The 14,212-nt window shown below is 41.5% G+C and overlaps 4 protein-coding genes and 1 long non-coding RNA gene across 5 annotated transcripts; 4 read left to right on the top strand and 1 right to left on the bottom strand.

Annotated features, from left to right (window-relative positions):
• The first annotated feature begins 19 nt into the window (after window positions 1-19).
• Window positions 20-4,580, top strand: LOC145709311 (uncharacterized). The gene is made up of 12 exons (XM_081786990.1): window positions 20-124; window positions 318-666; window positions 922-1,354; window positions 1,519-1,919; window positions 1,967-2,044; window positions 2,118-2,865; window positions 3,224-3,476; window positions 3,524-3,707; window positions 3,754-4,012; window positions 4,062-4,180; window positions 4,225-4,405; window positions 4,447-4,580. Exons 1-12 carry the CDS (start codon window positions 29-31, stop codon window positions 4,481-4,483), a joined length of 3,138 nt encoding a protein of 1,045 aa, XP_081643116.1. The 5' UTR covers window positions 20-28; the 3' UTR covers window positions 4,484-4,580.
• A 1,323-nt stretch (window positions 4,581-5,903) lies between these two features.
• On the top strand, window positions 5,904-6,407 carry LOC145708064 (uncharacterized). The gene is made up of 2 exons (XM_081785681.1): window positions 5,904-5,985; window positions 6,027-6,407. The coding sequence occupies exons 1-2, from the start codon at window positions 5,920-5,922 to the stop codon at window positions 6,342-6,344; spliced, it is 384 nt and encodes a 127-aa protein (XP_081641807.1). The 5' UTR covers window positions 5,904-5,919; the 3' UTR covers window positions 6,345-6,407.
• On the bottom strand, window positions 6,342-8,083 carry LOC145708063 (myogenin-like). The gene is made up of 6 exons (XM_081785680.1): window positions 7,863-8,083; window positions 7,296-7,512; window positions 6,991-7,094; window positions 6,834-6,934; window positions 6,741-6,793; window positions 6,342-6,662 (listed from the first exon to the last, which is right to left on the bottom strand). The coding sequence occupies exons 1-6, from the start codon at window positions 7,925-7,927 to the stop codon at window positions 6,576-6,578; spliced, it is 627 nt and encodes a 208-aa protein (XP_081641806.1). The 5' UTR covers window positions 7,928-8,083; the 3' UTR covers window positions 6,342-6,575.
• A 2,660-nt stretch (window positions 8,084-10,743) lies between these two features.
• LOC145708692 (uncharacterized) lies at window positions 10,744-12,603 on the top strand. The gene is made up of 3 exons (XR_014134853.1): window positions 10,744-10,762; window positions 11,766-11,933; window positions 12,018-12,603. It is a non-coding gene; the product is annotated as an uncharacterized LOC145708692 (long non-coding RNA).
• Window positions 12,604-13,330: 727 nt separating this feature from the next.
• On the top strand, window positions 13,331-14,160 carry LOC145709506 (uncharacterized). The gene is made up of 5 exons (XM_081787192.1): window positions 13,331-13,482; window positions 13,530-13,703; window positions 13,746-13,878; window positions 13,920-14,033; window positions 14,084-14,160. The coding sequence occupies exons 2-5, from the start codon at window positions 13,596-13,598 to the stop codon at window positions 14,092-14,094; spliced, it is 366 nt and encodes a 121-aa protein (XP_081643318.1). The 5' UTR covers window positions 13,331-13,482; window positions 13,530-13,595; the 3' UTR covers window positions 14,095-14,160.
• The last annotated feature ends 52 nt before the right edge of the window (window positions 14,161-14,212 follow it).

Genomic DNA, 14,212 nt, shown 5'->3' with positions numbered 1-14,212 from the left:
TTCGGGAATTTTAAGAGGCAACTTCAGAATGCGAAAGCTGAGCGACCTAAAAGTACATGAACTCCACGATGAACTAGCGAAGTTGGGCCTTTCAAAGAAAGGGAAAAAAGCCGAGCTTGTGGAGGTAAGTTTAGCCACGATTTTCAGTTAGTAGGTTTACATTTTTTACATGCGCTCTGAAATTGAATTTGCAATAGCCGAGTTTTTATATACAAGTATTGTATTTTGGTATTGAATGCAGGAGACAGAGGGAGAGAAAGATGCAGTATTTTTTAATTAAAAAATAGGAAAATCAAAATCTCGAATGTAAAATCTAGCGTCTTACCGAATACATCCGCGAGCAGGGCAGCGATCCAGCGGAGGTAGACTTCGACGAGTCTGATGCTTTGGCAAATATTGGAAAAGCAACTTCTCAAGCAGAGGAGGGGGAGGATCAAATCGAGGAGCAAGAGCAAGAGACGAGCGAAAAGGCAGCGGCAGAGGATCAAACAGGCGAAGACACTTCTTCAAATCCACCTACTGCTAGAAAAAGTGATGAGGAATCAAAGGCTGCAGCGGTAGAAGAGGATGAAGAAGCGCAGGTGATCCACCAAACCGACGAGCCACTGACTGCTGAGCAACGAGCGGAATTGACTGCTACAATTGATATGAAGATCCCGTTGGCTGGTACTGTAGATAACGCGCAAAAACACATAACACACAATTCCAAAAATTCCTGTTTTGAAAAAAAAGGATGGCATGTTTCAGATCAATCATCTGTATTTTTATTTTAGAGCGAACGCTAAAAACAAAGTCGTAGTAGTCGCTATTTAATTTTTGAAACTTTCATGAGTAAACACTTCATGTCGTCAACAGTATTGTTTGGTATTCTAGTAGCTCTATTTAACTACTGTCATATTTTGTTCGAATTATTTTTTTAAGGCACGGCCGACGACCCGATCGTGATTAACTCCAGCCAATCGTCACAAGAATACGATTCTCAAGACGAGCAGAATTCACTCTCAACGACCATCCATGAGGATGCCTCTGAGGATGCTGCAGAAGCAACTGGCGATGATGCACCATCTATTGAAGAAATGGAGACAAATGAAAAAGAGGCGACTGAGATAGAAAAAGAAACTGAAGAGTTGGCTCCCCAACTAACTGAGACCGAATCTGTGGAGAAAAAGGAAGATGCGGGTGAATCTGAAAAGATCCAAGATGAAGCCAAGGAAGATCAAGGCATGGAATTCCAACAAGAAACGGAGGAAAAAACCGAGGATAAAGAAAAACTCGAGCAGATAACTCAATCTGGTATCGAGAAAGCCGAAGACAAGCAGGCTGACCCGGGAACAGTGGTCCTCACAGGCTTCAGGTATGTTTCGTGCATGAAACCATCCATCCCCAAAGTCTCTCAATTACACTTTAAATTAATCGAATCTGCGAAGTTTATCTTTGACTAACTCTTGGTCTTTCATCTTTTACTAATTGCATGCTTCTTTTCTCAATTCTGCAGCTTATTAAAACGCACACAACCAGTGGAGAAGTCATTCATACTGGTGAACACTATGTGCCCGTTTACGAAAAAACCGACACTGATACCGAAGGGTTCATAAGTGACTCTCAAGACGAAGACACAAACGATTCGATGAATTCATTTTCTGAAGACTTTTCTGGAGACGAGTTGTACAGCGGCGACGATGAGCCTATCCCATTTTATCCATACACGCCTCCGTATACCAACGACGGCAGCAACGAAGGCAGTAACGGCGGCAGCAACGGCGGCAGCAACGGCGGCAGCAACGGCGGCAACAACGGCGGCAACAACGAATATGACTCTGAAAGCGGCTGGGAAACGATTTCCGACTCTGATCCCAATTCTCGAGGCAGCTCGGACGCTGACTCTGAGTCTGATTCCAGCTCTGAATCCGGAAGTTATGGTAGCTCTTCCTCGTTGAAATCAATTATCAACCTTCCTTTTATTTAGAATCATCAAGTAGCGAAGAGGAGGTTTATCAGAGAATTAACTACATCAAGGCTGAGGGCATGGTACCAATGCTTGAATGCTAGGATTTTTAAACATTTCGAGTTTTTCGCGAAAAAATTCCGTCATAATTTTTGATAAATCCTGTGATCAGCTACGTCGATTTATTTTTATCGAGAAGAACACAACTACAAACGGGCCTCTTATAACGCTTGGACGATGATAGAGGAGGAGCTTGACAAACACGTAGTCTATGCCGACCAATTTACGCCGAATGCTTCCGAAGAAGAAGACAGTGAAGAGGAAGAAAACGAGGGGGAAGATAGTGATGAAGAAGATACTGACGGAGAAGGTTATGAAAAAGAGGATGCGAGTGATCAAGAAGAAATCATAGTTATAAGCGATGAGGATGAAGAGGAATCTCACCCAGTGAGAGCTTCAGAAAAGGAAGACAAACAACAGCAAGCTGATGAGGACAAGAGTAAGCAAGACGACTGTGAAAGCGACCACGAGGAAGAGGAGGATGCTCAAGAGGAGAAAGTACACATGGCCACAGAGGACATCGTCCATATTTACTACTCGCCGGAGCAGATCGAAGGACGCCGAAGGCGGGCCGCTCACCAAAGACGCTACAAAAACTGGTGCATCAAAAAAGAGGCGTACGATCGGCATAAGAAAAGAAAAGAGAAAAGAGAAGCTGAAAAGAGGCTAAGGGATGCTGAACGAGAAAAGTTACGAAGAGCGTTAGAAGAGAGAAGATACGAGGAAGAACGTCGATCAGAATATCAAAGAAAACTGATGGAAAAGGCGAAAGAAGAGGAAACACGTCGTTTGAAGCGAGCGTTAGAGAGAGTGGCTTATAGAGATCGAAAGAGAAAACGAATAGCTAGGGTTGCCAACTCAAAATAAAACACCGCCAGGGAAACTTAGATAAAACCTTATGATGTAAGATTGCAAACCCTAAATTAGACGAAGAGATCGAGATTCAGATCAATACCATCGAAAAACTGCGCATCGAAGACTAGAAACTGAGTGCACGTATTCTTAGTTACAGTATTCGCTCTATTAACACAGCCACATTCTCTTAACTAATCGGTCCAATGTTGCCAATGCTTTGCATTTCAGAAGAGTGTTATTTCGCAGATTCGATTAATCGACTTCTCAATTTGCAAGAACCCCTCAATAACCATCCTCGAGTATCCTAGAGTATATCCATGACAAGAATCCCTTTTTCTTCCCCAAATACTTATTCCTTTTTAGAGCGGCTCCAACAGAAGAAGCAGTTTTCGCAGTTCTCGAGGGTTTCAATCCCAGCGATTTCGTCTGCAAAGAAATCGGCGAAAAGAACTACAAAATCGAGGTCCGCGTTTCGAGCAAATCCGCCTTCGTGACGAAGTTCAAAAATGGCTGCACTGTCGGAGATGATACTGTATCAGCTTCCGATCCCAAGTACAAGGAACGGAAGAGATCTCATTCTTCCGAACCAAATAAAAACGAGGATAGCAAGAAATCGGTAAGAGAGCACTATAAGAATCCACGGCTTTCAATTTATTCATTTAGAAACTGGAGGAAAAGCCGAAAACCACAGCCGAGCAGATAGTATCAATTGAAGCGGACATGAAGCGACGAGAAAAAACGATCGAAGACGACCGAAAAGAGCTAGAAAAACTGAGAGACGCGGAGAAAAGATCAAGGAGGGATATCGAGGATTTCGGACGAGACATTAAGCGCATGAGGGACAATGGTGAGTTTCTAATTCTTTAATTGTCGTTGTTGATGTCTTTTCTCAGTGAACCGCGTGCGCGATGATTGTCGACGAATGCGCGATGAGCGCAAAAACTACGAACGAGACCTGGACAAGCTCAAGTCGCTGCTGAAGACGGAGCGGGAATTGCTCGAAGACGACCGCCGTCAGCTGCGACGCGTCCAGGACGATCTCAAGCGTGTCAATGAAGAAAGAAGGACGACGAAAGAGCAGAGCGAGCGGGAGAAGCTCGAACTCGAGCGACGACAGTTGGCCGAGGAGAGAAGGCGCTTTGCTGAAGAGAGGTCGGATATTAAAAGTTAGAAGAATACAACTAACGGTTGTTTTGAATAGAGAACGAATGGAAAGAGAAAGAAACATGTACCGAAGCCGGAACAGATCGCCAGTGCAAGAACGAAGAGTGGAACCGGTTTCTCGTGAATCCAGAGCGCCGCGAGACCCTTACAGCTCCGGTAATAATTCGATTAGTAATGCATAATTTATTAATTCAACTCAGCTCAAAATTACTCGCGCTCGAACTCGACCCCACACCCAAATCCTTACGACAGACCTCCACGAGCGATGGTTGACTCGCGGGACCAGCGCCGCAATGAGTACTCCCGCAGCCAGTCTTCGTCAGTCTCCAGCTATCAGAACAGCCGCGCTCCAGAATACCGCCCAGTTCCATCTTATCAATCGTAAGTCACATTCCAAGTGTTTTTCTTACTATTTTTCATAGAGGCCCTGACAATGGATACGGAAAGCCCTCCTATTAGCCGACTTATGATACGAATCAGCTCAGTTTTTTCTTATCTGCTCACTAACTGTGCTTTTTTGAACCTGTACACTTCAATAAATAATCAAAACTACAAATTTACTACAGTCGGAGTCAAGAATTCATCTTGAGCCAACTTATCTACGAAAAACTGCAATTTTAATTTTCATTCAATCATCTCTTAGTCCCTACAAATACATGTTAAATGGTCAGTTAGGTACTTTACAGTATGTTAGCATGTTAGTAAAAGGCATACAAAAAAAGGGCAAGAGAGAATTGAACAAAGAAATATCAGAATATAGAAACTTGAAGAAAGAAATAAATTGATCGTCGGCCTTTTTATTTTTCATGGGCTGCCGAGTTTCTTGACTACCGTGATTATCATTTCTGAGTGACTATTCTTGTCCGCCTACGCTCGTCATTTTAACATTTTCGCATGGGAAAAATGTTATAACGAAAAATTGACAATGTTAATTGACGGAGCGTAGGCGGACATAATAGTCATCTAGAAATGATAATCGCGGTAGTTCCTTGAGGCTGCCGAGCTCGGTTCCAGAGCTAGCGTTGTTGGTAGAGCGTGTTGGTATTTTGAGGGCTAAAAAGAGGTTTAGGAAGCGTTTAAAGCTTGATCCTATTCTGATGGTGACATCTGCAAAAATACTCGAGTTGCAAAAAGAGGAGAACGACTCGCCCAAATTAGCAAGAGCGGATGTCGTAGCGTTCGATGCGTCGTTATTCAAAATGTTTTCGTTTTCATTTTTCTTGTCCCACTTTGTCCTGCTGCTCCCGTCCGTCACGAAGGAGTCCTGAGGAATAGTCCTAAGCGACTGATCCAGCGACGTTTTCGGAGTCACTTCTCTTTTTTAGAAAACAAAAGATAATACATTTATAGCACCTGAACGGACCGAAGAAGCTTCTGACTGCGACGACATCAAAACAGAGTCTGACTCTTCATCGTCTATTTCCTTCCCAGATAAATCGTTGCTAGTTGCTCGCTGAGCGTCATAAAACAAGAATTATTGAAAAAATTTTAGCTTATCGTTTGCTGAAATTCGATTTTGTCTTTCTGGATCAACCATCTACTTAGTAGCCTCAAGCGCCATTCATAAAGCACTTTTGGGCACGAAGCCCAGAACAAAAATAAATCGGCGAGAGGAGGAACTGGCTGTACCTTCTTCATAATAGACATTCAACGGCAAATACAGAAAAACCCGCATCACCTATGTTTTCATGTTTATTCATTTCGTTTTCCAAACTTTCCTTTTAAGGAAGTGGCTTCGAAAATTTGCCATCTGCGCCATGCCGCGTTGAAAATTTTCAAGCGACCGGTCTTTCATTCGCCTAGTTCTGACGCCCAGGAAAAGCTTTTCGATTTTTTATGATTAATATTTATCAAAAAGAGAGTTTTTTGAAAAGCGATTTTAGAAATAGGCGATAATGCAGAGATTCCTTGTTTTTAGAGCGACTATTGTGAGCTTCTTCGTTCTCACATTTGCGGCTGAGGTAAGCTTTGACCAATTTGCTAAAATAATAATATAATTAAGATCCCGGACTCCGGGTTCTTGATATTCCGGGACCCGATCATCGTCATTGATCTCACTGCAGTCCTCGTCGCACTAGGCGGTCTACTGGTCCTCACAATTGGCTTCATCGTTTTTGGCTTCATCGCCGGCTACGTGTATGCTCGATTCAAGTCACGACTCAACACCACTCAGTTCTCACCAACGCCACCATTCGCCCCAAAACCGGTGCCGAAATTTACTTTCGCTGCCCCTACTCCACCAAACAATAACAACCGACAACCGACGAACACCCGACTTGGAAGGCCAATACAACCAATCATAAAAAGACGAACATGGTAATCTCTGTTCTCACTTTATTTATACTTTTATGTTCACTTATTTGATAAAAAAAATGTTTTAATTAGTTAACACACTATATTGTATAGTCTATATTATATAGACTATATAGATTGATGAATGTTAGCATGTTAGTAAAAGGCATGCAAAAAAAGGGCAAGAGAGAATTGAACAAAGAAATATCAGAATAAAGAGACTTGAAGAAAGAAATAAATTGATCGTCGGCCTATTTTTTCATGGGCTGCCGAGTTTCTTGACTAGTTCGTTGAGGCTGCCGAGCTCGGTTCCAGAGCTAGCGTTGTTGGTAGAGTATTTTGAGGGCTAGAAAGAGGTTCAAGGAGCGAGTGAATTTGAGGACTAATTGCTTTAACATTCCTTATTAGCTTTTTATTTATTTACCCGCGAATATGGAGTGAGTTTGACTTTGCTCCCTTCCACGCGTGATTTCAGTGCTAGAATGCATTATTAAACGGTTATTTATTAGCAATTTGCCTCTGAGCTGATCGTCCGTGTACAATATTTGCTGCAGTTGCTCAATGCGTTGGATCGCCGCCCTCAGAATTTGCACTTTTGGCAGGCGCTGCGAGGGATTTCTGAAAATACAACAGGTCACGCAATTGTTTACGACGCGACTGTATCAACTTCTTACCGTACAGCGCATCTTTTTAGGCCATCGTATGCTTCGTTCACTCGCTTGAGGCGTCTTCTCTCCCGAAGGGTTGCGTTTCGGCGGCGATCTGATGGATCACGTTTCTTAAAATATGTTTATTACAGTCTTACTCTAAGACTCTTAGAGGCTTAATTCTAGGAAATTGAAATTCAAACGCTCAATTTTTACCTTTACGGAAATAAAGACCGAATTTAACCTTGAGGCGAAGTATTTTTAATAATGAATTTAGGGAGTCATTCAGAAATTTTCTTCCTTGATTTCATCAAAAGAAAAATCGCTTTTACCTTACACTGTTTACAGGACCACTCACAAAGTTCATCGCACTTGGTATTGTATGAATTTTGAAAGGGAAATTGGACACAGGCAACTTGCTGGAAGGAATACTCATTGTTGTTCTGGTAGGACTCGCAGAGGCGGTAAAGTTCATCCGCAGAGGAATAGTTTGAGCCGCCAATCGAGTTGCTATCATTTGGAAACCAGTAGTCGTCTGCGTTCTGCCATCTAAGGATCGTTCGTTAGATTAAATTTTAATAGATGATATCCTTAATTTCTTGTCGAGGGAGTACCGATTGAGTGGATTAAGGTACCTATTTATTAAAAACTTTAAGTTTGATTATAAATATTCAGGAGATAGATTTTTAGTTGGATTAATTGACAGGAAAACTGAAATAAAGATCACTTCCTATTCAGGACTTGACTACTAAACCCTAACGATAGAGTCCTAATACTGCTTATGACCTACTGTAGCTTCTTAAAATTCATCAAGATACCTAAAAACTCGAGCCGAAATGCTGTACACAGTTTGTGGAGCATAATTTGATTACTGTAAGCGAGTGTTTCTCTTATCCTACCTGTTTTGGGGCGGGAAGTCGTAGCTGTAAGTGGAAACAGGTTTCGTCTTTTCCGTCATCGTCATTTTACGTCGACTGGCTGGGTGATGCTGATTTGGGCTTTCTTATTCACGAGAATGGAATAAATCTCGCCTGGCGCAGCACAGCTGGAGCAACCGAGCTGATAACCTTCCCCAGCTGAATCTGGACTAACACCTCGCTTACTACTGTCAAAGTCCATGGTGGCCTACTGTACAATACCCACTCGGCTACCAAAATACGTTTTCCAAAGAACAAAAACGTCAGAAATCGGTGGGGAAGTATTATTTCCATGTTTTTTTTCAAAACTATAATCCTAAAAAATCGTAAAAAGTAACGTAATTATTAAATCTGCTTATACGGCATGATTATTTTCATTTTACGAGGGTAGAAAGGATCCGACGTGGAAGGGATGAGTGTTTATATGAAACGATAAACGGATGGGAAGCGGAAATGCTTTCTGGATTTTCACCATTTCCTTCCGACCGCCCTCATCGACCTTTTTCAACACTTTGGCGAGCGAGAATAATTGCCACTTGCAGATCGGAAATCCTTCTCAAAATATAACTGTGACAGCATTTCCATAACTAGGCGGTCTTATCTGTATTTTGGTGACTGCAGTCAGGGCTAGTTATTCCGATTTTTACACCTTTTTTTCTTCAGGAAGAAGGTTAGGGTTGTCTCTGAGGAACAAGTAATGCGCCGCTGACCTTGAATCACTCAATTAATGTCATCATTGATGACTCATCAAGAAAAAAAAAGTTGAAGAAAGTAAAATGGGAAAAGAGTTAGTCTACCGGGGACGGGTAGCGTAGTGGTCGTGTGTCGCTGCTCGGAGGAGGGAGTCCCGGGGTCGATTCTCATAAAAACTCGCGTTATAAAAAGGATTTTTCAGTGGTAAAACGTTAGTGGTACAACGCGAAGGTCTGTTTTCTTGAAAGAAAAGTTTGTTCTAAAAAACCCTAAATTGACGAAAGGCAGCACGAGCCCTGAGGTTTCTTTCGGTCCCCACGAACTCTCCTCGCGAAAGTTTTTATTGGACCTTACGCTAGAATTTCGACGATTTCACGGTTTTTTTTCAGGGTGAAAGTTGCAAACGGCACGAATTCGGAATAACGAGTCCTGGCTACAGTTAAAAAAACGATTCAATCAAACGAAACGATGCCGTAGAATAAAATATTGACTGTCGAAATGTTGCTAAACTCATCGTTCAAGCCAACGCAGAAGGAATTATTCTGCAACTTGCAAAACACACAGCCGCAGAAAGTGTCGTCCAAATTCGCGATGCGATTCAACACGGCGACGAAGAATAAAAGCGCTAGAATCACCGCCGCTAGAAAAGGTTTTTTCTGTCGCCTGCTTTTGAAAAACAAAACCTGGAATGACGAAATCGGCTGCTTTCTTTTCCCGAGTGTTGAAATGGTTGATTGTAAAAACACTGAACTCGCTAAAAATCGAGCTCTTGAAAAATGTTTCTTTTCATAAAAATTAATATAAAGAGGAAGAAGAAGCGTAAATTTAAAAAAGCTCTCTCTGATTCGATTCATATCTCGTTGTCTGTTTCGCCGTCCTCGTCCATATCCATGTCGCATTGTTAGGAAAAAAAATAATATGTTGGGGCTGTAATTGCCTTGTATCTCTGTGTATCGAACACGCGGTGAAATATTCATCCTCGGCCGCCGTAGATGATGAATCAAACATCAGCGCGAACTTCCCAACAGACAATTTTAGAGATGACATTTCTTTTCCTGTAAATAAGTTCATCCAAAATGCATTAAATTATTTAATTTGGTCAAAAACTTGAACTGTTCATTGGCCAGGCGAACACCAAGAAACCCAGCCTCTCCGAACTCCGGAATCCGGCTTTGACTGAGTTTTTTTCCTTGATTTTGTCTGAGGCCGACTTAATCTCAAGCTTTCCTCAGCCGAAACGGAACCCTGGGTACTTCGCTTGAGATATAAAGTCGTCCACGAATTCCTACTAGCATAGCTAGCAGCAAAGCGGCTCCACCGCTCTACTCCTTTATCCGAGGAGGAATTCTCCCAGATCTCCATACCCTTAAGTCAAGCCTCTCAGACTTATGGTCCGGACTGTTCTTAGGACTGGGCTCGGCTTCAACACTGTAATACAGTCTTTGTCAATTTGACAATACAACCATCTGGTGGCCTGGTTGCATAAGCCTGCCGTCGGGCGGGGGAACCAAGCCACCTCGGCTATTTGGCCCCGGAAGGTGCGGTGGAGATTTTCGATATGATCGTATTTTTGGTACAGTGCAAAGGCTTTCGCTAAAACTGTGTCAAATACTCTTCTTAAAACACTGTTATCTTATCTTTAACATTATAAAGGGCTAAACAATGTAAATAGTGAATTTTTTTTATAACAAAGATTTTATTGATTTCAAGAAAAAAAAACTTGGAGTGCTAATGGCCAACTCGCTACTCCAAGAAACCCAGGCCGGCCGGATCCTGTCGGTTTTTTTCTGTTGGAGTTCATTTCTGGTCCTATTCTGGACACCCATATCCGACTTCCCACTTTTCTGGTACATTAGTCGTTGATTCTAATGGGTCTCGAACTCGCGCCCTCGCTATCGACGGGATCTAAGATCAACCGGAGCTGAGGGGGCCATAGCCACTTGGCTACACTGGGCCCCGGTAGATTCAGCGCAGATTTTTGTCAAGATCTGATTTTTTATCTTTTAGCCAAGCTCAATCACTAATTATTAAGTCTTATATAATATATCGCTGAAAGTTTTCGTAATTTCTTCATGATATGCCGATTAGCTCCTTTGCGCCCTCGCTATCATGAAATCTCAGGGGTCGGTGATTATGGAGCTTCCGCCCTTCTTTTGGTTTATTTTTGAAAATGGCACAAGAGCAGAGAGGTAAATAAGAAGCTTTCCAAAACAAGAGAAGCGTTTATTAGAAGTTCTATTAAAAAAAGCAAGCGTTTACTTCGTCCTTATTTGTTGTAAATGATCATTTCTGGCGCGTGCGAATTTTCCAATAGGTATCTTTCCGGAGTTTGAAGAGTCTTTCCTTCATTGTTTTTCGAAGCTATCAAACTCCTACATAATGTCAGAGAGCTGGAGAATTTTGTCGTGTTTGTCGTGAGCAGAAATTTTGCCAGTGTATACTGAAATAGGTTAACAGCCAGATCTAGATTATTTATGTTAAATTGCGGTATGAGCATTTTCAATAAACATCAGTTATTGATAGAAGATAGATTCATATACGAGTGATTTTCGATCCAATCTGACTGACTCTCACGACTGAATAAGCAACGAGAAATTCTATTACATGTTATATTCAATAAAAATTTGCTTTTACGTATATTATTATACGATCTTTCTGGGCTCGGAAATCTGTGCAGAAATCCTGAGTCAGGTAGGTCTAAAAGAGCTCAAATGTAAAGCCGCTTTCAGTCCCTGACTCAGGTTTCCTGCACAGCTTGCCGAGCCGAGTTTTACCTCTTCCATGTTTTTCATCATGCAGGCCTAGAGCTTGTCTTTTTCTAGGAGCAATGACTGGCGAAAAGAATCTCTGTAGTCTGTGTGACTCTCGTTGCCTGTCAATTACAGTTAGCTTCATTTCGATTAGGTTCTAAATTAAATAATACCCGTAGCTGCAGTTGAATAAGGCCAGCGCGAACTGGAGTATTTTCATTTTCGTTCTTTTTTATCTTCTGAAATCGTGAAGGAAAAGCAATGAGATAACACCAGTTCTCTAATATTGGGCCACAAGATGGCCGCGCAGATCATCGTCGACGGGTTTTAGATGAGCTTCAATAACTTCTGTCAGTCACGGGCAATCTGGATCATCTCCCTTGCCCAGATCGCTTCTCTTTCAAAGTTGAAGTTAAAAGCATAGCCCAAACTTGTTGTTCAGGCCGCAGTTTCAGAAGAAGCGTTTCCAAACTCCTCGGCAAACTTCCTCTCACGAAGAGCAACTCAAGCTCCTCCGCCGCCTCTCGTAAAGCCTCACTAGAAAAGACACCTCAAGCTCAAATCATCAGCCCAAGCATCGTCTCGCCAAATGTTCAGGAAAATATCCAACGTAAGTAACAAGGAGCCTTTCTTTTCTTGTTGTAGAAAGGAATTTATTTTTGGGGCTAGAACTGTACTCAGCGATCCATTTTAGCGGAAATCTGTTTCGACGATTTTCCAGACGTGCCGAGTCATCCAGTGGGGAGCGACGAAGACTTTTAGGATCGGGGTTGGAAGTCGCTCAATTTGTGCATGTATCACATTCTCAAGATGCGTCGTAGACAGCTCTAAACAGAGTTTATCCATCGTTACGACCGTTTACACAGTGGCTGATCCCTTTGCATCCACAGTATAAATGATAATGGCTTCAACCCTTTAAGTCGACATTTGGCGCGCAAGCTTAATCCCAATCGCCCCTGAATTAATCCAAAGATCATGTAGAAAACCAACTCCAAAAGTTATTGCACCTCTTGCACTTTTTGCGTCCCTCATTCTCCTTCGCAGAAAAAGTCGATGACAATTTTTAGCGGAAAACAACATTGAAAAACATTGAGATAAATCGGAGCCGCTACAATCTGCGAGCTTGTTAACTCGCAAAAATATCTATCGCAAAAATATCTATTTGCAGATTTTGTATACGTCTCAATTTGTATAAAATAGATTCTTATCGAAGGAAAAAAACGTTTAGTCACTGTATCTCTCTGTAAATTACGACCTTTTATAGAAAACAACTGAATAAATCATCAACCTCCAATCATCAGAGAAAGCTTTGCCTTTTCAGCCAATAAAAAGCCCGTATTCCTTCCCGAAGCCAATCAAAGACCTCCATAATCCATATGAAACCTATAAGCCCCCAAATTTGCTCATTCCACGGCGTTAGAATCGCCTCTAAAATTCTGGCTGCGATGAATTCAACGGAAGCATGATGCAAGGGATGGTAGTTGTCAGGAAAAGAAATACATCTCAGAAGCAAGCCAGAATATCGTAATCTAAACAAAGTCGTCACCTCGCAGGAAGTCGCTTTCAATTATTCAGCGACCGAAGGCTTTCTCCATCCGTTTATTATGAAAATCGATTTCGCCAAATTTCGAGCATCTTTACATAAGCCTTCAAAGTTTTAAATAAAGTTCAGATAATTTTTTTTCGGAAGTTCGCGAAAAAAAATGGACACTCTCATCCTAAGTAGACACAGTTTTTCCTACACTTATCGAAGCCATTTACAAGCAGTGGAACATTTACTCAAGTTCCGAAAATAAATAGAACTAGGAGAAGCTCAAATAGAGATTAGTTTCATAAAGCAAAATGTGTTGTCCACCTAATAATAATGGGAAGAGAAAATCACTACAAGATGTTGTTCACTTTTATTCTGTAGGTTTACTCCTTATTTCAATTTTCCAGATTATGAAAGGGTGCTAAAAATTCAAAAGAGTTAAATAAACCTTGCTGAAACATCCATAAAAAGATGTGATGCAGCGACAACTGGTATATGGAGCTATCCATTTGGACTAGGTTGCGTCGTCGGTATTTTTGGAATCACAACCGGATCTTTGGGCATTTCGTACTCGAAAATAAAAGATATCGAAAACTTTAAAAGTGCTTTCAAGACAGTTATTATTTTGGTTTGATGCTTAAAATTTCGGCTAAGTAAGATATTCAAACTTTTCAGGCTTACGTAACGATTGGTTGGTCCTTCTGCATATTTTTTTATCTTGTTCAGGGTATAGGAACGTTTATGTATTATTATTATTATCCAATAATGATGGTTGGCGAGCTTCTTTGCTTTATGATACAATGGGGCTTTCTTTTCTACATTATAAACATCTATGGTGCTCCTTGCCAGGTACTACTCTAGGCATCAACTGACAGATATCTTCTTTAAAAGTGCTGCAGCAAAGACTCCTGCTGCTATACTGAAGCGATACTCGACGTTCTCCCTGAAACGAGACCTTTTCAAGCCCAACAAATTCCAGTAAATGCACAACCTCAAATCATGAACATCGCATCTCCACCTCAAAGTAAAGTCAATAAAATTTTCTTTTAGCGATAAATTTCTTAGGTATCGTTTACCAACTACCTGGTGGGCAGCAAGCATATGTTTTGCAACCTATTGCGCAGGCACCACTCGCCCATGCGGCACCAGTGGCAAATGCCGCGTTCAAGAACGACGAAGGTAGAAAAGGACGTGAACGTCTTCTTTTATAACAGAGAATTTATATTTAGTGCTGAAATAAACCTTCTTCTCATCCTTATCTTCCTGATTTATTGTATCATCCTGTATTCATTTTATAATAAAATTTACAAAGAGGAAAAAATTGATATTCATCTGCGAAATAAAGTTCGTTGAAGAAA

Source organism: Oikopleura dioica, chromosome XSR, assembly GCF_907165135.1.
Source record: "Oikopleura dioica chromosome XSR, OKI2018_I68_1.0, whole genome shotgun sequence".
Taxonomy (NCBI): Eukaryota; Metazoa; Chordata; class Appendicularia; order Copelata; family Oikopleuridae; genus Oikopleura; species Oikopleura dioica.
The sequence above is the reverse complement of the archived record's forward strand: the minus strand, read 5'-3'. Positions and strand labels throughout refer to the sequence as shown.

Bases quoted from the DNA above. Each gene is read 5' to 3' on its own strand.
- LOC145709311 (XM_081786990.1), top strand. From the start codon at position 29: ATGCGAAAGCTGAGCGACCTAAAAGTACATGAACTCCACGATGAACTA. The intron at 125-317 runs GTAAGTTTAGCC...TGTAAAATCTAG, and splicing joins AAAAAGCCGAGCTTGTGGAG to CGTCTTACCGAATACATCCG. The intron at 3,477-3,523 runs GTAAGAGAGCAC...TTATTCATTTAG, and splicing joins ACGAGGATAGCAAGAAATCG to AAACTGGAGGAAAAGCCGAA.
- LOC145708064 (XM_081785681.1), top strand. From the start codon at position 5,920: ATGCAGAGATTCCTTGTTTTTAGAGCGACTATTGTGAGCTTCTTCGTT. The intron at 5,986-6,026 runs GTAAGCTTTGAC...AATATAATTAAG, and splicing joins TTCTCACATTTGCGGCTGAG to ATCCCGGACTCCGGGTTCTT.
- LOC145708063 (XM_081785680.1), bottom strand. From the start codon at position 7,927: ATGACGATGACGGAAAAGACGAAACCTGTTTCCACTTACAGCTACGAC. The intron at 7,095-7,295 runs GTAAAAGCGATT...ACATATTTTAAG, and splicing joins GGTCCTGTAAACAGTGTAAG to AAACGTGATCCATCAGATCG. The intron at 6,935-6,990 runs GTAAGAAGTTGA...TTGTATTTTCAG, and splicing joins CTAAAAAGATGCGCTGTACG to AAATCCCTCGCAGCGCCTGC.
- LOC145709506 (XM_081787192.1), top strand. From the start codon at position 13,596: ATGTATTATTATTATTATCCAATAATGATGGTTGGCGAGCTTCTTTGC. The intron at 13,704-13,745 runs GTACTACTCTAG...CTTCTTTAAAAG, and splicing joins TCTATGGTGCTCCTTGCCAG to TGCTGCAGCAAAGACTCCTG. The intron at 13,879-13,919 runs GTAAAGTCAATA...TAAATTTCTTAG, and splicing joins CATCGCATCTCCACCTCAAA to GTATCGTTTACCAACTACCT.